Source organism: Phyllostomus hastatus, unplaced genomic scaffold (assembly GCF_019186645.2).
Source record: "Phyllostomus hastatus isolate PE091 unplaced genomic scaffold, TTU_PhHast_1.1 phas_contig_40, whole genome shotgun sequence".
In the NCBI taxonomy this organism is placed as follows: Eukaryota; Metazoa; Chordata; class Mammalia; order Chiroptera; family Phyllostomidae; genus Phyllostomus; species Phyllostomus hastatus.
In genome coordinates, this window is record NW_025333872.1 from 88,123,128 (window position 1) to 88,148,106 (window position 24,979).

General features: G+C 47.1%; 1 protein-coding gene across 1 annotated transcript in view; it reads right to left on the minus strand.

Moving 5' to 3' along the window:
* The window catches only part of LRP11 (LDL receptor related protein 11), a 29,912-nt gene extending 5,195 nt beyond the window's left edge, over positions 1 to 24,717 (minus strand). Inside the window, exons 1-6 of the mRNA XM_045843614.1 lie at positions 23,747 to 24,717; positions 19,395 to 19,552; positions 9,872 to 10,013; positions 6,766 to 6,891; positions 5,621 to 5,827; positions 1,003 to 1,098 (exon numbers count right to left, since the gene is read on the minus strand). Coding sequence (XP_045699570.1) covers positions 1,003 to 1,098; positions 5,621 to 5,827; positions 6,766 to 6,891; positions 9,872 to 10,013; positions 19,395 to 19,552; positions 23,747 to 24,377 — 1,360 coding nt within the window. The 5' untranslated portion in view covers positions 24,378 to 24,717. The remainder of the gene's footprint in view (positions 1 to 1,002; positions 1,099 to 5,620; positions 5,828 to 6,765; positions 6,892 to 9,871; positions 10,014 to 19,394; positions 19,553 to 23,746) is intronic.
* Between the last annotated feature and the right edge of the window lie 262 nt (positions 24,718 to 24,979).

The window sequence follows — 24,979 nt, forward strand, 5'->3', positions numbered from 1 at the left end:
GGTAAAAAGAAAGTTTTCTTAATTTAGATCTATAACTCAAGAATCATATTTTGTTCCCTAAAGGTTTTAACTAATTTGCAGGATTTAGGACTAAAACCTTACTTTCCATAGAATTATGCAGAGTGTTTTCTTTCTAGTTAAAAACAACCAAAATGATGGAATAAATAAAATTATAGGATACCTTTCTTCCGTTTACTAAATATTCCCTCCACCTCCCGCAGTCTCCCTGCCCCTGTTGTCTTCCGTCTTTGCCACTAGACATGGGGAGAGAGGACAGGGCACTCAGGCCCTTTACTCTGATAGTTCACTGTACGAGCCAAGCATTGTGCTGAATGCTTTTGACCCAGTGCCCCATTTATTCTCCCTAACAGCTCTGTGGGGCAGGTGCAGTTATTACCCCCATCCCACTAAAGAGGAAACCGGGATCCAGGCAGATAAGACAACCTGCCCAAAGTGATAGTTTAGTGGTGGAGCAAGCATCTGAACTGTAGCATCTGATTCGAGAGCCCATGTTCTTTTCCACGAGGCCATGAAATGACTCTTCACAGAACGTCACGCCTGGAAGGGACCACTAATCAAAGAGGAAGCGAGGTGATGAGTGTAAGGGCTGAAGGTGAAGCTTGATGTAGAGATAAGAATACAGTTCCTTTTCTTTTAAGCCCTCCAGAATCTATCCCTCCCTCTTATGATTTGCAAGCATTTATATCACCTCCTCTTTTAGTAGGCGGAAGAACATATGTCATTGTGTGATAATCCTTGTTATGAGCGCTAAGAAACCAGTGTTCTGTGCCATCTCCCATCAGTGCTTCCAGCAAGCACTTTCCCTTCTGTTTTTGAACGCTTCTCAACTCTAAGGCACTTATCTAAGAGATTACAGTTCTGATCCCCAGGTCACTGCTCTTGTCATGAACTGCTGAAGCCTTATCTAACATCCTCAACTAGAGGGTACGTGATTCTGCAACTCCTTGTACTCCACAATGCAATTCCAAGGTACAGACTCACCTATTTCTGGGGCTGGGTGTTCCGCTCCTCCTCGGTTGCTCTTCGACTCAAATATGTTATTTGCCTCTTTTCTGCTCTTCCCTGAGGAACCGCTATCTGTGGAAAATGAGTAGAACACATACTGAAGGTACAGTAGAAACTTTAGGGAACAGACATGAAAATACAACCGTATTTATTTTTTTAAGATGGACTTAAAGAAAGGACTTAAAGGATATCACGTTTATGAACATTAAAATGCTCGTAAGTTTGATATTTAAAGGTAGTATCAGACATTGGTACCAAACATAGGCCTATATTTGATATTACCAACTAGATAACATTCAATGTGACCCATTAAATAAAGCAGAGTCTGTGGCTAGTAGAAAGCCACGCCCCCTCCCCGCCCCCAGCCCAGAGAAGAAGGGAAGGAAGGCTAGGAAAGTCAAGGGTGGTCTCTGAATACAATGGAAAGCAGAGACAGTGCAGAAAGTTTTCTTCATAAAGAAACGAACAAAGAGCATACACAAGGCACAGAGACAAGCTATTTCTTTCCCTTTCTCCCCTGACCCCGCTCTGGCTTTTCTGCTCAGACTCAGAGAGGCTCGGCCCTGGCCCAGGTTCGCTAGCGCAGCACGTGGGCCGCACAAATCCACCCTTCCTGACCCACACGGCACCGACAGAGTGTGCATGGCGCCCGCCACTGAAATAAGACTGTGAACCTGCTACATAAACGTATCTGGTGATTTGTACCGAGAAATAAATATACATGAATTTACTGAGGTTCACAAATCAACTGGGTAATGGAAAACTGTCAAGTTAATCCCACCAAAAGTGCATGAGACTTGCTTCTCTGTACTCTTCTAAGCATTATTATACTTTCTCACCTCTGCCAGGGTGATAGATGAAAAGCTGCCTCTCGTTGCTTTCTGAACTACATCCCGAGTATTAATATTATTATCTCTTCAGCACGTCTAAAATGAGTGAAGGCTTTTTATCCTCAAAACGTGTCTGCAGGGGAAGGAGGCAGCAGAAAATTGAACGCGTCCATATTTCTTGTGCTGGCTGATGAGCCTTATGAAACTCAGGCCTGGGTCAGGCCCGGTAATGCAGTTTTTAGTCTGTGCTACGCAGGGTGTAACAGCGTTTCAGCTCCCGTGAAACTGGAAGCTGGGGCTTCTCGCCTGGTGGTCTCAGGGACGACGGAGGGGGAGGGGAGACGGCTGCAGGGGAAATGAAAGTCACGTGCTGTGGAGGCCGTTTCTCACACTTTCAACGATCTGTTCTTCCCACTCTCTTTACCCTGCATTTTCAAACATTACGGGTTTAAAAAAATTTTTATGGATTGATTGATGTTGGGAAGAGAGAGAAAGAGAAAACATCAATTTGTTGCTGTGTTCACGTTCGCACTCACTGGCTGACGCTTCCCTGCGCCCTGTTGAACCCACGACCTCGGGGTATGGGGACAGTGCGCGAACCAACGGAGCTGCCTGGCCAGGACCAAACACTGTGTTTTCGATGGACGTTTAATAACATAAAAATGCTCATAAAAAATAAAATTTTTGCAAAAATAATATCCTAATTTTCTTAAAAGTAAATAAATGTGTGTGCATGTGGATATAAATCAAAGTAACCAAAAGAAAATGCAACAAAATGTTTACAGTGAGTTTTGCTAGACAATTTAAATTTTTTCCTGTATTCTCCACATTTTCTACAGTACATACATATCACTTTAACAATTAGGAAAAACAATATATATTATAAATAACTGGATATGTAATCTCTCTGCATCTCTGAAACTCCATTCCTCACGTCTTCATAGCCCAAGTCAAGGCCTTAATATCACTGTCTGAGATGCAAATATATTTCAAGTTGGGTGGCAACTCCCACGCCTGGTGGTGGCAGCCTGGCGTGTTATTTTCAAGATGATTCTGAGGCTGGGTCCTCACTCCCCAGGAGCCAGCACTGGGGCTGGACAGGAGCGCAGGAAGCTAGGAGATTACTGGGCAAGTGGAATGAAGGGGGCTGAGAAAACAGTTCAACCAGGCCAAGCAGTGAAGAGCCTGCTAATAAACCACAAGCTCTTGTCTTCCCGAACCAAGGCCACTTGGGAGCAGATGGTTGACACCTCTCCTCCCCAACAAGAGAGCGAGTAGCTTACATCACCCAGCTCAGGCAGAGACAGAACAGAGACCCCGATGGCCCCATTAGTGCCAGCCACACCCCACAACAGAAAAAGTTGGGAATAAATCACAGAAAGTCCAATTAGATCCAGATAAACACAAGATAAAAATAGTAAAGCCCTGAAGCTGACCAGAGACTGAGCCCAAATTCCCCTGCCCACTCATTCTGATGCGTCAGCACGTGGAAGGACACACCCAGGAAGCTGTTGAGTGTTCTGCTGAGACCCTCCCCTGAGACTCCCCCTAAGACCCCCCCTTCAGAAGACAGACAGAAACTCTCAAGGAAAAGGGCCCAGTCTGTGCTCCTCCCTGAGCACGCCCACACCCCTCCCCGCTGCCTTTTCTCAGGCCTTTACTTTTGCTTGCTTTCTCCGAAGCTCTAAGGGTCCCCACAAAACCTGCAACTGGGGGAGCAGTGGGCAGTGGCAGCTCATTCCGGGCTAACCCCCCGAGCCTGTGTCCCTTCGCCTCTGTAACTTCCCTTCCTGAGCCCACACAGCCCCGGGTGGCTCACTCCTGTTACTGTGACCTCCTTCCTGAGTCAAGGCAGCCCAGTCTAGGCTGGGTTCACTGCTGTTGCTGTGAGCTTGCCTCTTCTATCTTCAGCCCTTCCTTTGTTTCACTGTCACCAGCTTTAATAAATGCACTCTCAAAGTCATCTGGACTCATGTTGGGAAATCTTCCCTGCAGAAAGTCAAGAACCCACACATTCCAGACCGTGCTGGGTCAGACCTGCCTCAGCCCTGGTCCCTTTCGGGTGACAGGACCTCTGAGCAGCACCCAGCACAAATCAGGGCTGATGGAGTGCTGCGTGAACCCAGGCTATTTAGCACCCCTGAAACAGACTCAGTGCTGCATGGGGCCATAGGTCATCTGCTTGAAATCCTGTGTGAACTGTGAGGAAACTGAGGTCTAGAGACAGGAAGCAACTTGTCGCTCAAGGTTCTAAAGGCAGAGCTGAGACTGGAACCTAATTCAGAAGACCTGGCCTTGGGTCTCTACTCTGCCTGCTGTGAATTCATTCACGCCCACGTGGGCCTCTCTACCACAGGGACACAGCAGGAGTCCATCCACCCTGGCCTCTGAAAGCTCAGTTCTCTCCATCAGCTCTTCATGCCTCCTGCCAAAAACGTTTGCCGCCCCCCGCCTCCTGGCCCCCAACTCAGTTTCTTAGATGTCCACTCCATAAAGAGAAAATGGACTAAAATCCCAAGGCAGGGCTGCAGTACTGAATTTGACCATTAGGTGACAGGATCCACAAGGAATTGAGCAAAGCGGGCTTCTGAAGTGCACTTAACCTCAACTGTCAAAAGGAAAGGCCCAGAATGGAATTTTTGCAAACATATTTTTATGAAGGCACTTAAAATCTACAAAGTGGATAAGCAAAATATTGTAAGCAAATATACCAAGACATTAAAATTTGTTTTCAATAAAGGGTGATATTTTAAGTTATTTTCTTTTTATTTGTATCCTCTGTATCTTCTGCAATGGACAACAACTTTTCATAAGTCATTAAAATAGTGACAAATTACTTCACTTGAATGTATACAGAGTTTGAGTACTGAAAATATTTGCACAAGCATACATAACTGTGATCATCCGTATTTCTTTTTCGTATGTCATACAATCATGCAGCTATAAATGTGTAAAAAAGAAATTTAGAATGATATAAGCTTGCAATGCTTCAGCAGTGTGACTGCTTTTAAAAGTATTACTGGCCTTATTAAACTATAAATTACGGATTTAGTTAAATTGAAAGCATAATTCTGAATTATTAGCACATGCAACCATTTCAACATAATAATTTCTTTCATTCACTTAGTGTGAAGAGGATTTACATGTGAATACATAGGGGTTATACTGCTTTGTCTCAAAATAATCTAAAATTTAACACTTAGGGCATTAGTTTCCTTAACATACTTGGTAAAACTTTGAACTCTAGCCCTGGTCGGTGTGGCTCATTTGGTTGGAGCATCATCCTGTAAACTGAAGGGTCGTGGGGTCGACGCCCGGCCAGGGCAGATGCCTGGCCTGTGTGGGTGCCGAGCCCAGATGGGGCGGGTATGAAAGGCAGCGCATCGATGCTTCTCTCTGACATCAACGTTTCTCTCCCTCTCTCCTTCCCTCCCTTCCACTCTCTCTAAAATCAATAAGCATGCCTTCCCATGAGGATTAAAAATAAAAACCTTTCTAACTCTAATTTATTTACAAATAAACATAGTGATACCTCTGGATTGTGCATCTAGTTATGAATGTAAGAAGGCAATTAGTAAGTGTTTCTGACTATAAATAATCAGAGCAAATGTCAGGTGTTTTTTTTCTTTTGGCTGAATTCTTCATTTCAACTCTTCTTTCTTTTGAGATATTTCCTTAACACTCTTCAAATATAACCTTAATTTTCAGCCAGTGTCATTACAGAAAATGAGGCTCTTTGTGGAGAACCTGTCTCAAGTCCTTACCTGGCATCACAGGGTCCGTTTGAATCTTTGGTCCCCGAAAGGTGGAACGATCCCTCTTCCCCGTGTCTGATGATGCAGGTGGCCTGTTTGGGGCCGTGGCTTTCTGAGACTTCTCCAGCAAGAAGCCGGCTGCTGCATCCTTGCTTGGTCCTGTGGTTCTAGGCTGGGAAGTCGCTATGTGAGTCTCGGCCTTCTGCTCCAGGCTCACTGAAGCGTAGAAGAGCTAGTTAGTTGCTGGCTTCCTTTTCTGAACCTTAAGGAAAACCACTGAATCTGCAGTAGAGTTGAAATCATGGGTACTGGGGAATAATAACCCACCCATTTAAGACATGTCAGAGCCCCCATGAAAACTTCTCTCCCTTGCTTTCAAGGGATGCCTCCTCTTCCAATGATTCACTTTCTAACTCTCACACATAAACTGACAGAGATGAAATGTTTAAACCTAAGGCTGTGAGAGCCATCATCCTTCCTCAAACCAGCAGTTCAGGAACTTTCTGCAGCTTTCCCTCTTCCTTATGCTGCATGTTTATGTATGTGACATAAGACTGCTTTAGGTCACTTAGCCACACCCTAGTGTATCACAAATTTTCTTTAAAAATTTTACCAAAACAAATGTTATCTCATGAAGCTTTCTGAAAGCATATATAGCAGAACCTCGGTAATTCATTCTGAAAACAGTTTGAGAAACAACTTGTTCAAAATCCGAATCTCTTTGTTTGTGGCCTGAGAGGTGCATGCTGATCTTACAGGTGTCCGCACGAAAGGGCTGTCGGGTGGAGAATCGAGACCCAGAACCCTGTTGGACAACCAGGACGTTTTTTCCCATGAACAGCTTGGTCGAGAACCAAATTGCTCAAGAACCGAGACGTTTGAGAACTGAGATTGACTGTATTAATAGAGCATTTTTAGGATGGTAAAGAAACTTTTGGAAAATCAGAAACAATTTCTGAAAAATGTCAGCAATACAGAATATCTGACCTTTGTAACCAGCATTAGAGACTCAGAATAAATGCTGCTTAATTTAAAGCAAAGCTTGTTCGCATAAAGTCTCACCTGAAACCGGGCAGAAAAAGAGCGATACTGACTTTGCATTGCACATGAGAATACTGACGCCCCCCTCCCCAGATGCCACGCCGCTGACTCACGGCTGTGACAGAAAGCTTCGTCAGACCCATCCGGACACTGCTCCACTCCATCGCAGGCCAGTGTGATGTCGATGCAACAGCCGTCGTCACAGAAGAAGTGGTAGCGCGAGCAAACCTTCGAGCACCCTATTTATAAACAAGACTCAAGTCACAGGAGCTCAGGAACGCCGACGTCCACCGCGTCAAGACGAACAGAGACTAGATGTGTGATGCGATGCACATGGGTAAAGAGAGGCAGACACTGAGGAAACACCCGGTAGTCGGAGCTGGAGCAACAGGTTCTGGAAAATTTAAGGGGGGGGGGTCTCTTCTTGGCCCCCTTGACTAAATTCTCAGGAATCACCACGGGCTTCACTGCAGGGCTGCTCTCCAAGCCGACACTGCCTGCGAGGTGGGAGGAGAGAAGCAGCAGCTCTGGCCTGCCCCCTCCTGACCTGGCCTCCTCACTCAGGGGTCTGCCTCTGCGTGCGTTCCTTCACCCCATCATCTCCTCGGCTACACCCTATGCGGCCCTCAGGTGGCTGGCCGTGTTTTATACATGCAGTGTCTTACATTCTTGTTGCCTAAGTGATGCTTTTTACTGGGGTTAACTTTTTACTCTTGAACCCTACTTGTCCACTCATCTAGATCATATTGGACTGCCATACCCGCCTTGGTACAGTAAAGAATAAACAGAAACTTTAGACACTAGCTGGTGTGAACTTATTTTCTTTAAATAATGAAACTGTCTCCTTTCTGGAGCTCTTAGGAGTTTTTAATCCACAGTGCAATGCATAGAAGCTACAATACGTTTTCTTAAAAGGCATTTCCCGCTCCAGATTGAGCCAAATTTACTAGACTCAGCTATGTAACAGCTGTGGGACTTCGTGAGACTGGGAATGCAGACGGAAGAGATCAGGCTGGAGGCACAGGAGGAGCCCGTAACTCCCCAGGGGCGGGATGGACTAGAGAACTCTCAGGACCCGCGACATTGGCGCTGATGCCACTCCCCTGAGACAGGTGGCCGAGCGCGGTGAGCAGGCTCAGGTGAGGTCCTGGCTGCATAGCCCACCGAGGGGCAGTTAAAGGCCAGCAAAGGAGTGCAAGAGGAAGACGAGGGTGGAGAAAAGACAGATTGGTTAAGGCTCCTGAGAAAGAAGAGGAAGCAAAGGGCCTGCCGTTGTGACTGAGAACTTGGGCCTCAAAAGGAGCTTCTGCTTCTGTCAGCAGGGAAGGAGTTTGGAGGGAGAGTGCAGGGGACTCTGGACCCCACGCAGGACACTGCCACTGCTCACGTTCCCTGAGTCCACATGTAAAATTCCCAAATACACCGAAGTTTACTTATTCCTTGGTAGTTTTGGAGATAGATCCGTATTTATAATTCGTCCATTTCTTTCTAACGGATGGTCTCTAAACTTTTGACCACGTGTCCCAATTCACAGCATGTTGGTGAACACACATCTCCCGTCTATAAATAACATGCGTGTACCGCTGCGCTAACATTCTGTGCATGTTATGAAACACACTGAGAACTTAGAAGATTAAAAATTCATAAAACATAAATCCCTGTGTCTTCTTTTCCACCCTAAAAATGTCTTCACCATTTGTGGGGGACCCTACTGGGAGACCACTCATCTAGATCATACCGGAAGTGTCTGTTGGCTGGCTCTTTGAGTGGATTATTATCCCTGAAGCCTGAGAACATGCAGCCCCTATATCCAACACTGTGCCGAGTCGTCATCACGTCAGCAGAGGTATGTGCTTGTCTGTTCGCCCCGGAAGGGGCCGGCCACCCTTGGTTACCATTACAGCTGGGTCTTAACTAGAAGACCAATACTTGCAATAGAGAGACAGAAACACCTCTTCATCTCCACCTCTGGTTTTCAATGCCTCAGTGCGGTGTTTTATTTAATTCATAGTGTGTTATTCCAGTCTATCCAGTGAGTGACTCTGGAGGGCAGACAGTAGTACAGCATCCTTTTTTAGCTCCTATATAGAGTTACATACACTAGACCTATGCTCAAGAGGCCTTTTGGTAATCAAAAGTGATCCCAATAACTGCCTGCCACTTTGAATGCATTTTATTACCCTTTTGGAGAAAGGCCAGAAATGTACGACCAGCAATGTACCTCTGGGGCCTGGGACACGGGCCTGAGTGAACAAACCAGGGAGGACAAGTGGGGGTGGGGTGCTTTAGCCCCCCCTCCCCGTGCATCTCAGCACAGGCCCCTGCTCCCTCCCAGGCTGTGCACAGCAACCCCTCCCTCACTTCTGCAGGGAAGGCAGGGTTTCTCTGTCTTCTTCCTGAGAGCGAGCACTTTTCTCCCAGAACCAGCTCTCTGCTCAGTCCCTGCCCAGGCCTGCACTCCATCGCAGGAGGACAGCCCTCTGAGGCCCGCTGTCCTGTGCTGGGGAGTGACTGGCTGGAGCCAGTGTCAGGTTTCCAATGGCCCGGGTGCTCGTCCAGCACAGGAACACACATCTCAGCCCCTCCCCGCCAGTGAAAGGCGGGGCTTCCCTCTGCAACACGTCTGTACCATCAGTGGTCCTGGTTTCATATGATTTTTTAACTTGACAAGCTACTCTTAGAAATGTAGACGTTTGGGAAAGAAAGCCACACAAAAATGAGATGGGTTTACGCCGTGCAGCAGAACACGAGCCCCGAGACAGGCAGGAAATCGGTGTTATCAATGCACCTGTGCGTCCACAGAAAGGGTCCGCACAAATGTTTAAACAGCCCTTTCATACTGACACATGCACTTCATATATTCTCACGTGTCTTCAATGTACTTCCTACTCTTGAGCGCACATATCAGACAGGCCGCCCAGCTTGCAATGAGGTCCTCCCCGGAAACGCCCTTTTTGAAACCGACTCAAGGGCAGACGGGTCCCTCTGGCTCACACAGGGTGCTCCCACCCCATCCCGCAGCGTTCTTTGCCCAGAGCACTGTTGAACGGGGCCCACGTCCGTGATCGCACTTTTGGCAGAGACTGTCTCGTTCGACACCCCCTCTCCGCCCCCCGTGGAATTTGGTGCTAGACTGTGCAAAGCCGATCATACCATCCTTCCTCAGCGGCCTGGCCTCCGCCGGCCACTGAGAACTCGAGGGAAGGACCTCCTCCTCACCTCCCGGGGACGAGGCCAGGGGCAGCACGGTCACCGAGACGTTGTCGGAGCTCCTCTGCGCGGCGCTGTCCGTCACAGTGAGCTGAAAGGTGTACGCTCCTTCCCGCAAGTGGGACAGCTTCAGGGTTCCCGACTCGGGTACCTGCCACCGGACGGGAAACATCACGTTTGGTTAGGAGACGTGACGCGTGCCGTCCCACACCGTCCTGGACTGGAAGTCGGTGTGGTCCTTGCTCCCGGCCCACGACCTGCCTCTCCCCTCCTGTCCGAGGCTGCGGGACGCTGAATCAAGCGCTACTTTGGCAGGCTGGCCCGACTCTGAATCCCCAGTTTCCCGTTTTACCTGGGCTATAAGGCCCTTGACGGTCAGTACTTCTCCTGTCCTCACAGCCCCTGTCCCAAACCTGTACCGCTCCCCAGCTCCACGCCCAGTACCAGCCCTTCCTTCTCAGCTGGTGACCTCATCTACTTCAAGAAGGAAATCAGACCCTGGCTGGCGCAGCTCAGTGGATTGAGCGTGGCCTGTGAAACAAAGCATCGCAGGTTCGATTCCCAGTCAGGTCACATGCCTGGGTTGCAGGCCATGACCCCCAGCAACCGCACATTGATGTTTCTATCTCTCTTTCTCCCTCTCTTCCCTCTCTAAAAATAAATAAATAAAATCTTTAAAAAAAAGAAAAAAAAAAAAGAAAATCAGGACTGTGGCTATGGTTACGATCAGGGCTCCACCCTCCACCTCCAAGGTGCCCATATCTGGGCCATTGCCACCCCATCCTGCAGTCATTAGACCAGCTGTCAGCCGTCTTACACTGCATCCTCTGTCTGGTCCTTGACCCCTTGCCCTCTGACCTCTCTGCTCAAGTTTCTCTTGACCTAACAACAAACCAACAGCAAATAAAACTCCCTAGGTCATCTCTAGCCACCATATGGTTTCCTTTCCATTTCAACTCAACTTCTTGAAAGGGCTGTCTGTCCTCGCTGCACATGCTGTTTGCATTTGGTCCTTGTCCACTTACTGTTTACCCCACCCCCTGAAACGGTGCTGGGAAAACTCACTAACTGACCCTGCAAAGGTCACCTAGCATCAAGGTCAACAGTACTTCTTAGCCTTGTCTTAAAAAAAACAACAAAAACAACACGGGCCCTCTTCCTGTATTTAACAGTGTTGGTCACTCCTGTCTCCTGAACTGCCTGCTTCCCTGGCTTCTGTTCTGCCTCCGAGTCCCCCAGCTGTTCCCTGCTGATCACCCTCAGGGGTGTCTGCTCACCCCCTAAAGCCGGGCACCACCCCGAACCTCTGCTCTCCTCACAACAAAGCAGCGTCCTGGTCACGGCCAGAGCAATAGCTTCTGAGGTCCTGCTCTGCGGTGTGATTTTGGGAATCACTTTTACATGCTCAATCTAAACACCGTTTCGTTCAGCCTCCCCAGTGATACTGTTTAATACCCTACCTTTTAGAAGATTGCTTTCCACTTAAATGAATTACTTTGGAAATTATTCTCTACCAACGAACTCTGACCTTATACATTTTATTACACTGACGCAGTGATGGACTTGAAATAACTCACCTGCTTGTTTTTATTTATGAAATCCTAGATTTGGACGCCTGCACATAACCTTAGAGGACTTGCCAGTACCATAAACCCACAAGCAGGAGGCTGTACGACCATTTGGCGGCAGCATAATGAGATACAGTCAGTGGCTGTGACACTTCAGGCTGCTCAGTCACCACCAGGCAGATCTCCCGGCTCAGCCTGCGTCTGAGCCAGTGGCTCTGGAGAGCGGCATCTGGGAGTCTGCACATAACAGGCTCCCGGTGATCCAGTGACCACAGGGAAGGACCGCAGGTGAGGTGGTCAAGGGCGTGGAGCCCGGTGTCTAGCAGACCTGGGTTGGAATGCCGGCCCTACCATGTACCAGCTGTGTGACCTTGTACACGCCACTTAACCAATGTAAATCTCAGTGTCTTCATCTGTAAAATGGAAGTAATAGCACCTGCCTCATGAGGATCAAATGAGATAATCATGTAAAAAAAATCTTAATGTAGGGCCTAAAGAAATTGCATAAATTATTTTTTTTAATCTAAAAAGAGCTTAGTATGATAAATGCTTAAATATATCCACTCTCTCCTTTGCTTTGATTCTCATCTCAAGCTGAATGGCATTGCCCTGTTTTTACAGCTGGGTACAGGGAAACTATTAAAGTGACTGTCACTCACTGAGACAGGCAGAATTGAGACCTCCGATTTGTAAAACAGCCTACAAGCTGTCCCATCCCTTTTGGGGCAAAAGGTTTAAACTGGAGCTGGCAAAGAAAGGTCACCTGTCCTCTGCTGTTTATTTCACAGAGGTGTGAGGCGGTGCTCACTGCCGCACTGTCACACTGTCTTCAGGCCCAAGTGCACCGCCAGGGGGCCAGACAGGGGTCACTTTTGTGAGTGCTCACTGCTACCTGAAAGGCCAGCCGTGAGACAGCTGGAAAGAAGGAGATCACTTTAGAAGAGGGTGGAGTGGGTGACTGATGCTCAGAGACAAGGGTGCACCGAGTTGAAGGGGGCAGGCGGTCTGAGAACAAGCAGAGATGATCAGAGAGTCAGACGAATAAGGTTTAGAACAAGACAAGAGCTGTGGTTTGGAACCTAGAGTCATATTTAACCTCTCTTCTTTCACATTCCACCAATCTACCAGGAAAAATGAAAAGGATTTAAAGTATCTCTAAACAGTTCTGAAGTGTCAGGAGTGAGGATAAGTATATGCATATTTATACACACAGGTCTATGCACCATACCCAATTTGTAACCTTAGTAAAACAAGGAGTTTCTAATCTCTGCCCAAGACCTGCTGGAGCCTTTGATGTTTGGCCTCTGCTAAACCACTACCTCCACAGAACACCCAGCCTGCTGTTCTGACTCAACTCCGCCTTCCAAGAAGGTGATCTAGTATCAGATACCACAGTTGGGTTTATTTATATACACTAAGTTACACACACACCTACACATATTATTAGTTACCATTATTGTAACACACTTACCATTATATACACTTAGGTACAAAATAATACCTAACTATTCTTGCCACCCAACAGTTGCTCCTAAAGTCTATAAGGCAATTGGGTGTAAGTCAGGTACAAACGAGTGGGGAGGTAGCGTGGTACAAAATGCAACTAGCTTTCTGCCTTGTGTCTGGACTAATCTAACTTGGAAAACTGGATGAGATCTCTACAAGTGGTTTGATTGACGTAATAATCCTTATTGTGATCCCATGACATCTTGCCGGAGGCATTGTGAAGAAGACAATGAGCAGGTCCCCTGAGGCCAGGAAATGAACTGGCGCTCTAACCGTCTAGATATAACACTGCAGGCAAACACACGTTTAGACTCTGCTCTTCAGTTCAGGGTTCCCTCCGTCTGCTTGTCGTCACACATAGGATGTAGAGTTCCACAAAGAGAAGCAAAATGAGTCCAGCGGCCTGACCTTTCCTGTTACACATGGTCCAATGAATGCAGTTAGAGCATCTTTACAAAGAACAGACCTCTGACGGGCCGTCTTTCTCAATTCTGGGGTAAGGTGTTAAGTGAGTTTCCTCAAGAAGTGGGAATTTCTCTGGTCAGTGTCGAGGCGTCTACTCACAGATTTGCTGATCAGAAAGAAAAGATCATTTTAATACCCATTTGTTTTTCAGTAAAAATAAATGAAGTTATATTGCTGATTTTTTGAAAAAGACAGTAAAGAAAAACCAATTATAATTAAGCACCCTAAGACAACCATCAGTAGCCACTGTATTTATTTTTTTGGTCCTTTATTTAGATATTTTTTTACAACCATCAGCAGCATTTATATTATTTCTTTTTCTTAATTTGTATTTTTTGCATAATTTTAATTTTACTATAAATTATGGAATGGGTATCTTCAAATTAATCCAATGTAGAAAATGATCATACATTATTCTAAGAAAAAGAATAAAGCTTCTAATGGTTAATAAAAAGAGTTGAGTATTTCTCATATAAACCTGCCCAGAAGAGGATCATTTTCAAAAGAATAGGACCAGAGAAGGCAGTAATTAAGGCAGAATTAAATTGCATATATTGAGATTTCAGGAATCAGTAAGAGAAATAGTTTTGGACTAAAGCCTTTCTCTTTTCTGTCAAATCCTCTTAAAACATACCATGTTCATAGTGGCCCGCTTCTAAAGTTGGCCAGGATTAGAAGCCTCTAGAAGTAAAGAACAGAGGGAAGAACAGACTTATTCTTCCCTTCTGGAACCCAACCAAATGTCACTGCTGCTTTACTGTTTCAGAATGTGTCTACAGTTTTCTCCAACTCTGCCCTCATTTCCCTTTCATGCCTCTAACCCAACCCAATTAGAGAAGAATTATTTTTTAATGCCAAAAGTGTAAAATGCTTTCAGATATAAGCAGAGCTGCTTAAATAGGAAGGAGACTCAGAAGCACGAAGAAACAGTGCAGAAAATCGGAGGGGAGAGGCCACTTAGCTCTTAGCAGCGTGCAAAAACAAACACAGAAATCTAGGAAACAGCCGGCCTCCTGGGCACGGTGTGTGCAGACTCCACGCCCCGAGCTCAGTGTGAAAGAAAGCACCTCCGGGGCGCTCCTGGCCTCTCTGACTGGGGTGACTGGAACAAGAATCTTACTTCTTTCATCTTCTTATCACTGGCAGGACCTAAGTTCTTCTTTTTTTAAAGATTTCATTTATTTATTTTTAGAGCGAGGGGAAGGGACGGAGAAAAAGAGAAGGAAACATTGATGTGCAAGAGATACATCAATCAGTTGCTTCTTGCATGTCCCTCACAGGGGACCTGGCCCACAACCTTGACTGGGAATTGAACCAGGGACCCTTCGGTTCCCAGGCCGGCACTCAATCCACTGAGCCAAACCACGCAGGGAAGAAGTCAATATTCTTGTGTCTATTTAAGTTTGCTTCCCAAAACCTTTCTCTCTGGGTCAGTTTTAAAATACTCCTTTGACCTGTTGAGGGCAGTCTGAAAGAGAGGCTGACCGGGAAACCTCGGACCGGACCGTCTCACGAAACTTGGATTTCATCAGGTTTTCTGTCTGCTCAGGGAAGTCCCAGTTTGTCTCTGTGCGCCTGGTGTCATTACTGAGACCACACCCTTTCACTCTCAAACATGTCCCTATTTAGATGGTATTCTGCCTGTTTACTTAAAAAAATTAATTATGTAGGGCAGTCAAGCCAGTGGGCAATTGGCTTGAATTTAATAATGAACTTATTGGTGTGAACAACACCCACATTTCGGTAAGCTCCTACTACATGTGGTATTCAAAAATCATTTGGTTAGAAAGTTTTCCACATCTGATGAGTGAAAATCAATCCACAAACAAATGAAGCCCAAATCTCCCTGAACATCCTTGTACTCTGTGTCGTGTTCCCAAATGTAGTATTTTACATTCTGACTTCAGATGTAAATGTATTATGTTGAATAATCATGAAACTCAGTGTCATCTAATGAGCCACCAGAAAAAATTTGTTCTTGCATGTAAGAAATGTGTTCTAGATTAACATTCGGTTAAGGGGAGGTAGAATATCTTTTTCTAGAGCAGGAAATAAGTAACTTTAAAATCTAGCCATCAGCCCCCTGGTTCTGACGAATCCTCTCTCCTCTTCTTTCTTCCTAAATGGAGAAACCAGGCCAGGAACACAAGCTGTCCGTCTGTGAGGGGCTGAGCACAGTGCTGGTCACGTACTAGGTGCTAAAACAGTTAGCTGTCAATCTTGTTATCACTAAGGCAGCAGCATAATTCCTCTTAGGGCGAGGCCCTCACTGGGTTTTGTTGGTTTCCGAGTGCCTGGGTGGGTCATTTGGACGTGACAAGATCGGTCCTACAACCTGGCCCCAAACTGTCGCAAGGCAAAGGGAGGCTGACTATTGTCCCCAGGAGACGAGAGGAGGGCTGAGGAGTCTGTGCAGATGGGGACCATGGGGGACGAGAGAGGAGGACTTCGGGGGGCTGCCGCAGGTGCTCAGGGGGAAGGGAACAGCGAGAGCCCCCGAGACTCAGGGATCATCTAAGGGCTTCAGAAGAGGGGTGTTCATCCAACACGGGCTTCCACTTAACCTCCGCACTATGCTGGGCTGCCACTGCCCTTCCTCCCTGCCCCAAGCCCCTTCCCAGCTGGCCCCATTCCCCAGCTTGGGGGGTGGGGGTGCATTCACACTGCAGTCAGCTGGAGCCCCTTCTCAGAAAACAGTGACCTGGCTGGAGAGTCCAGCTCTCCTGGCGGGAATCGTGGAGTGTGAACTCTGGCTGCCCAGGTAGCAGGGACCAGAGGGGTGGCCCTTGAAGGCTGAAAATTACTGTTCAGGAAGATTCTCAAAATGTAAAAACCATGATCTCACACACATGCATGAACACGCATCAATGATTTTAACTCATTAATTGAAGAGAGCCAAAAAGGTGTTCTGCTAATTCACAGGAGAATCAGAAAGGATATAAGCAGTCAGGAATGATGGCTAGTACAAAGTTGCTAGTACATGCAAAAACTGAACCAAGTTTGCTATTAGTACCTATTAGGTGAGGAAATGAGTGTATTAATAGATTAATACCTACAAGTGCTGAAATGTCTTCTTTGAAACGCACTTTTCTACATGTCAGAAACACTACATTTCTATATGGAACAATTATTTGCATTTCTATGGGCAAGAATCACTTGCATTACTAACTGTGTTATAGAATTAATAAATGCACATCCTGAAAAATCTGCCCCACAACTGCCAGCATTCTGCTGACAGACATTCAGTAATCTCTTGCCATTTCAGTCGTTCACAGCTTTTTAGGGCCATTTCATCTACAGAATGGGAAGGCACCCCCTAGTGGGGCCGCTATGAGGATCATGGGTGTATTTGAACCGCCTGCCACCGCGCGGCCCCTCAGTCAGTGACGCTTTATTATGACGAAGTCACAGCAGGATGAGAGTTTACTTTGCGGGTGCTTGTGGGTATAACTCCGTTGTGAGACAGTCACAGTTCGGCTGCAGGGTCTCTCCTACCACAGACGCTGTCACTTGGGTGGTGGTTTTGTGGCTCCAGGTCTACCTGCCATCGCTGTTCTGCACTTGGCTGGGAAATCGGTCCAGATTTCCCTCCTGACAGCCTGGCAGTCAGCCCGAAAGGCCTATAAGAAATGTCTAATCTTGTTGCTCTTTTATAAATGTCCTCAATAACTACCATACTGGACCATTAACACTCATAGGTGCCATTCTTCGTTTACAGGACAGAGCTTTTAGTAGTGCAATGAAAAGCCAGATGGTAGCAGAGGCGGCCTGTGACTGCTCGGACAGACGTACCCCAGAAGCGCCCACGAGTAGGCAGCGTCCCTGTCCAGGGAGCGCTCCGGTGGTGCGACCGCCATGTCCATGAACCTTTCCTGATCAACCTCGGTTCTCAAGGGTTTCCGTGAGGATAGAACAGTTTCACAGCTGACACAGTGCACAGAAGGGTGATAAGTAAGTCTGATGGCTGACCCTCTAAGTTCAAAATAATTTCTACGGCAGATGAAAACCCAGGAGTTGGTATGTGAAAAGGATAAACATACGGTCCTGCCCTCAGGTTCAACAACTCAGCGACACAAACGAGGTGGAGACACCATCAGGGCAGCGGTGTCTGTAAAAGACGAAGCAGGTTTCAGGTAATCCTGCGAATGGGCGACGCCACGCAGACCTGCTGTGTGACGCAGCCACTAAAGCAGTTTACGTAAATTAAGTCTCCCTAGTAGAAGTGGAGGCATCTGGATCACAGGAGGTGGCATCTGTGTCAGGAAGACACACACATCTTCAGGTGACATATGGGGTTCAATGAGTGGTGTCAGATTTTAGTGGTATCAGACTTTAGTGGTATCAGATGGATGACTCTGAGAAAATCCAGCAGAGGCTGGAGGGTGGACGCTCTGGCCCTCAGTTCATGTGAAGACATCTGAAAGGAGTGGGGGTGTTCCGTTCCGAGAGAGCATTCCAAGTGGTGACATTAATTTTTTCAAAGACTTAAGCAACTGTCACCCAGAATAAAGAAAGATGTGCCCAGCCAGGTAGCTCAGCTGGGTGGAGCATCAGCCCGATATGCCAAGGTCGTGGGTTTGATCCCAGGTCAGGGCACATACAAAAATCAGCCAATGAATGCATGAATAAGTTGAACAACAAATCAATGTTTGTTTTCCTCTATCTGTCTCTTTCTCTCTCTCTCCTCCTTCCCTCCCCCTTTAAAAAAATCAATCAATAACAATTTTTTAAAAAAGAAAGATGCATTCAAAACTTTTCCAAAGAGAAGATTCTGCTACAATGCACAGAAGTAACAGGGAAATACATCTTGTTTGCCTAATGACTACAGCTGATTGAAGGCGTCATAGGACACGATGTGAGGTGGTGAGTGTCCATCTCTGGAAGTATCTGGGCAGAGAGTGGGAGAGCCCTGAAGGGATGTGTAGGAGGGGCTCTTATATGGGTGGGAGGCTGGGTACCAGGCTGAACAGGGGCCCGGCCCAATTCTAAGACTACATAACCATCGAGTAAATCAGTGCACGGAAATCAGTCTTGAGGGACTAGGTGATTGTTTTTGTTTTTGTTTTGAGAGAATATAAATCAATGTTTCCCCACAGAGGGAAGATCATGTGAAGACGCAGGAAGGAAAAGGCAGCCAACGACAAGCCAAGAAGAGAGGCTTTAACAGAAGCCAATCCCACTAGAACCTGTGGATTTCTCCCCTCTGGAACTGTGAGAAGATAAACAGTATCTGTTTAAGCCATAGAGTCTGTGGTTCTTTGTTGGGGCAGCCCTGGCAAACCAACACAGATTTTTTCTACTTCCTTTAACCATAGTGGTTTGGATGGAGTTTATCTGCCCAAGCCAGGAAATACTGCTAACCAGAAGCTGTCCTGATGAGATTAACAACAAGCCTTGGGAGTCAAGACTCCGGGTGTCTCTGAATCTGCCAATAGGGGCTCATTCCTACCCGCAGCAACTGCAGCCTGGCCCAGAGGAGCCTGATGAAGATCAGAGTGGAACACGCTCACTTAGTCACTCAGTGATCTCAAGCAGGCCTGACTGCTAGGTAAGATGACTGCTTTCTGGATCGTGTAAAGAATGAGTTCATTAGAATGTGATTTTCCTCTTCATGCTGCTTTGTATTTTCAAATTTTCTACTTGGATCTTAAACAAAGAAAACAAGAAATCAAAAATTTAAACAGTAATCTGAGTTACTAAAATAAAGTATGAGTCTTTTTCCCCAAAGCTTTTGTGTATTCTGGAGAAATCAACAAAAAAAGCAGGAAGAACAAAGTAAGCTTCAAAACAAATGACAAGGATCACTGTTTAATGAGTAGAAAAGTAAATTCATAAACTAAACCATTTGTGGACAATCACTTTTATACTCTCTCCATTTTAGACCTTCTCTTCTGGCTGACAGGCCTTTTGGAAACCTAAGTGGAAAGATGCTACCAAAGACCACTTCACTGCAAACGTCAGCTTTCATGACAATGAAGAAGGACAATAATTACCTTCATGTCCACCGAGGGGTCACCCTGCAGCAGTGCCCACTCATACCGGACGATGGCATGGTCATCTGTGCTCTCACGGCCATCCAAAGTCACCTCGTCTGCGGGCAGACGCAGAACCACGTCCCGCCCGGCCTTGCTGAGGGGAGGCTCATCCTTTTCTGTGAAAGAAAGTAATTCACAGGAGAGATGATTCCCTACTTTTCCTAATGGAGAGGTATCTTGTTTGCTAGGATAGAGGTGGTCCAGCAAAGAACTGCTGAGAAAATATCTAGCAACTGAACGTTATTTTCCTATTGATTTTCACTGTATTTTCTTTACATAATAAACAACAGTATGAATACGGAATTGAGCTGTAATACACGCAGGAGAAGTGTGGGGTGTCAGGTATGAGCAAGAGCAAGGACAGGCTTGTGGGTGCACGACAGGGAACCAGGCCCTCCAATGCGTCCATCTGAAGGAGTTTCACTCTCCAGAGGGAAATTTTCACTTACTTTTTAAACCACTTATGTTCCAAGTTCTGTTAAATGAATTTATAACAAAAATTCTTGAAACAAACCTTAAACAAAATTAAGTCCACCTCTGATACAGATTTTCCTTGTCTTCAAGTTTTTAAAACAGGTGTGATATAAAGTGTTCAATGGATGGGAAATAAATCACACTGGGAATTTAAAACAAGTTCTTGGACCTACGCAAAATAAAGCCCACGTGAACTTTTCTGGAGTCTAGTTTTTCAGCTAGGAAAGCAGAAGTTCACAGTTTCTAATAAACTAATTTTTATAACAGAAGCCAGCACACTGAGTTTTGAGTTGTCCCACAAAAACAAAACAAGTATGTATAACATTTACCTGTGACCTAGAATACAACTAAATAGTTTAAGGCTACTTATATTCACTTAAATGTTTTTTTAAAGATTTTATTTATTTTCAGAGAGAGGGGAAGGGAGGAAGAAAGAAAGAAACATCAATGAACGAGAGAAACATGGATTCGTTGCCCCTCACACACCCCAAGTGCGGACCTGGCCCACAACCCAGGCATGTGCTCTGACTGGGAATTGAACCAGCAACCTTTCAGTTCCCAGGGCGGTGCTCAATCCACTGAGCCACACCAGGCAGGGCCATGTTCACTTAAATATTAATAATTAACTTACAGATGACTGATGGGAGAAGCTGTATTTCTAAGAGCAGAGTTGTGACTATTTTAATTGATTTAGGGTTCTTATTAGTAAGTATACACAAATGCAGATGTATTTTAGAGATTCAGTAGTATCACTTGAAACACAAACTCTACAGGATGGGACACACCCTTTTTGGTATCTACTATTTCTTCCACCCTCCAGTGCCAAAGCTCTGGTCCAAATGCTGGCCTGGACTAGTTCCTCCTTGACTCAGTCTGAATGATGTTGTGAGTAAGGCACTGCCTTTCTTCCTCTGCCGCCAAAGCTGTCTCCTAAGCAAACTTCTGTGGGTCCCAGATGTCCCAGTGCCTGACAAGTGAGGTTAGGGGCAATCCTAGCAGCTTCCCAAGAGGCAACAACAGGTAGTTGTTCTGGACAGGTTGCAGCTAGAACGATGCGTCTGGAATGCTAATCTAAAAGTCACCACTCCCTTCTGGATGTCTGGAGACCTTCCCATCCAGCCCTATCTTCTCAACTAGTGATTCCCTCAAGGCCCAGAAACAGGGCCTGTATGTGAGGGGGATGCAGCTCTTGGAGCTGCGACTTGTCTGAATGAGAAGGCTGCTGCCAGCCTCAAAGGGAGATGCCTTTTTTAATGAGCATGTTACAAAGAACAAGTGCACCTGAATGTCTACTGAGAACATAATGAGTCCCGTTTTTAGAGTCCTTTAAAACAATGAGGACTTGTAACTCAGATTTCAATAAGCCACTGCTTAAGAAGAAACTTGTTCTGACTTTTTCTACCTCTGAGCAAAGATCCAAGCCTGATGTCTTTATTCTGCTTCTCCCAGGTAAAGAGAGATGTAACAACTGCGTTACTAATGGGCCCTTTTATAGAGATTAACAGAGAACTCTCCTTTGGTTCTGGCTTTCCACACAATGGTTAACCACTTTTTAATTTTGGAGTGCATCCTATAATTCTGGAGTAATATATAAGGACTACTGGCTATTTGCATTGAAATGTATCTTAAAATACTATTTGTAAGTACAGAAGCTAAAATATAACTAACTATATGCTATAAATACCAATGGATGTAATAATGTATATATGTCTACACACACACACACACACACACACCACACACACGTAAAACCTCAAAGATTTAACTCCAAAGATTCCAGATAGGGGAAGCAGGTAAGTGTTGAAATAGCCCACATATTTTAAAATTAATTAATCTTGCCTTGTTGGAAGAAAAAATCATTTTTTAATGATTTACTTTTCTTTAGGTGAGCTTTAAGATAGGATTTAAGAGCACAGTGAAACCCTCATCTCCTGTAAATTGATCACTGTTATATTTGAAACAACAGAGAGACATTTCCTTCTCAGTTCAAGTCCAGACAAATTACGTTGCACAATGTATTTTAAAATAAGCCAGAGCTTATCTACTCAGTAACAGGCCTTAAAATTTTTTAAACAATGATGATAAGAAAAGGAAAGGAGTATGCTACACTTAAAAATATTTGACTTGCCTTTGAAGCACAAGATAATTTTGAATTTGCATCATAAAAATGTAATAAACCAGTGTTAAGTACTATGGTAATATTACCGATTTCTTTTCTAAATGAAACATACTTGGTAAGATCTACAGAGAAAAGACACAGCAATTTTGGTGGGGCAGATCAACTGGCATTTTACACAGAGAACAATGATACCGCTGACTAATCTGACTCACAGCGCACTGCTGTAGTAGACACAGCCTTCCTGACCAGGAGGGGTCTGCCGTCTGGATCTGGGCTGTGTGAGCACAGGGGACACAGCGGAGGCTGAGACCTTAGCAGGGCCTCCCGAAGTCAACTCACGGCAGTGGAGCCAGACTGAAAGAGAGGCCTGGGTAGTACAGGTGAAATCCCATCATTTTTTAAAGTGCGTTTTTAAAAACTGCAACACGTTAGAAAAAAATGGTCCATAACCTCAATGTGATTATCATCATCTATAGTGAGTACTGTTCTAGTCTTTCTCCTCATGAGCTGATGATAATGTCGGTTTCGTACAAACCTGCCTAGAGAATAAGGAAAAGGGATTCTGGTTTTCTGCTGTTGGGCCTTTTGAGTCTGCCTTTGCACAGAGAGGAAGGATCCATGTGCCCCGTCCATGGGCCTGGTTCAGGGATGTTGGTGGGGGTCCAGGTAAAAGTGCCTCCTGCCCCCACTTCAGGGGCAAATTGGGGGTCCTTCCCAGTGCCTGCTTCTAGGATGAGACCTGCCACGTCTGCCCCCGTGACAAGGGTTCTGAGCCTCCCCCTCTGTGGAGGTAGGTTGGGCATTGTGCACACAGATTCCGGACCCTTCTCATTGGCCCTGCAGGTCAGGGAGACTCCAGATTTCCAGACCTACTGAGTCTGCTCACCTCATCTTGAATCAAACAGAGAGCATGGGATCAAACACTGAGCTGACCTCAATCAAAGCTCTAGTCCCTCTGTGACCTTAATCTCCAGCTACCACATCCTGTGCCTCTTTTTATATTTTGATTCTCCCCTTCTGAACATCTGCAGAAAGTAAAGCTATCACTTGAAAAGCATGATTTTTAGCTCTTTTAAAAAAGGGGATGTGCCCTAAACTTTTTATTTTCAACTAAAATCAAGTCCCTTCTTTTCACTCTATGAAGGGGAACGCTAGTCCATGGAAATCAGACGGACCCACTTCAGAAACACCGGACAGGAGCTCTTCCCCGTTTTTATCTGGTGAGAGCAACTACAGGTGGAACCGTGAGTCCGGAGAGCCAAACTCAGTAACAGTGTGTTATGAGTAATCAGGGACGTAATTAGATTTTGCTTTTGCAGTTACTTGACCTAACCATACCCTATTAAAACCCGAGATTGAAATAAAGGGGTTTATTTTGGGGAGGGGGGCTGTATGATTTTCTCTCCCTGGGATTTTCTCCTTTAAAGTGAATTTCCGTGAATCCTCTCAGAACAGCCTCAATCACCAAGCGTAGAAAAACTGCAAAATCAGCCCAGCGTGCCTGCTTCTGCCCAACCTACAGAGGTTTTTCAGAAACCATCCCTAAGACTGAGAAATCAAAGCCACTCCTCTGGAGGCCCGCAACTAAGATCATTGGGAACAAGGATGTTTCATTTCTGACTTGGCTGTGGAGGGCCCAGTGGTCATGGCCAGGGGAATCTCCAGAGGCAGCCACCCAACTGGTGCAAGGGCAACAGGGCCCAAGTGGCCTGCTTACCCAGTCGAGGCGAGGCCTGGGCGGTGGCCGGGACGCCAGCTTCCAGGTCTTGCTGCCCTTCCAGGGCGCGGCTGAGGCTGTAGCTACTGTAGCCCCGGTGCAGAGCGAACCTGCAGACGCTGCGGCCCCTCGCGGTGCAGTTGAAGAGGTAACATCCGAGCGCGGGGGCCGGGGACCCGGGCCGACGGGGCAGCTCCACCACCGCCACGGAGCAGCGCGGCTCAGAGCAGCAAGCCGCCAAGCACTGCTGCCAGTCCCGCACTGCCGAGGGCGCCCTCAGAAAGCTGGCGCCCGCCGCGACGGAGTCCTTGATGCGGATGATGGCGTCCGACATGACGCTGTAGCTGCCGCCGCCCGGCCCGGGACAGCTCTGCGGTGGGCGGCCAGCAGCGCGCAGCTCCAGCTCTAGCTCCTCCTGCGGCCGCTCCTGCTGCAGCTGCCGGCGGAAGTCCTCCAGGAGCTGCTGCACCCCGGAGAGCTGCGCGTGCAGCTCGGAGAGCGGCGCTGGGGGCGGCCCGGCCGTGCTACCACTCGGCAGCCACAGGCAGAGCAGCAGCAGCCCGCGCAGCGCGGGGTGCCGCGGCGGCTGCCTGAGCTCAGAGCCCGCGCTCTCTGGGGCGTCGAAGGCCATGGCGGCCGGCGGCAGAGGACGTCAGCCGAGGTGGGCCGTAGAGCGTGAGGCCGGCAGGCAACCGCGGGCCCAGTGTTTCTCTGGGACGGCAGCGGCTGGAGGAGGCCCTGGAGACTCAAAGCGCGGCCTCCCGGGAGCCCGGCTGCGCCCCCAAGGCCGCGGGCGCGCGGTCGCTGGCGGGAACGTCAACCACAGGAGTCATAGCGGGCGCGACGTGGCAGCGCTCCTCGTCTTTTCCGGAGGTTTCCCCGCTCCCCGCGCCTCTCTTCCGGGACCCCGGTGCGCTCCTTGGCCACGAGAGGCCTGTGCGCGGATCAGCACCAGGAGAGTGAACAGCGGCTGTGTCCAGCCCCGCCCACTCCCTCCATCACGTCACGTTACGTCACGTCCCCCCCCCATTCCCCCTCACCGCGCGCGCTGGGGACTCATTCCCCGCCCACAGCTCCGCCCCTTCCCTTGCTCGCCATAACCCCGCCCACTCCTAGTCTCCAGCACAGCGAAGGCAGGTGATGCTGGCAAGTGAGCTTCAGGGAGTGCTAAGCCGAGTGCTGTTGTCCTGAGCTAGGGAGCGTCCGGAAAGACGGTCACACACGTTTGTCTCT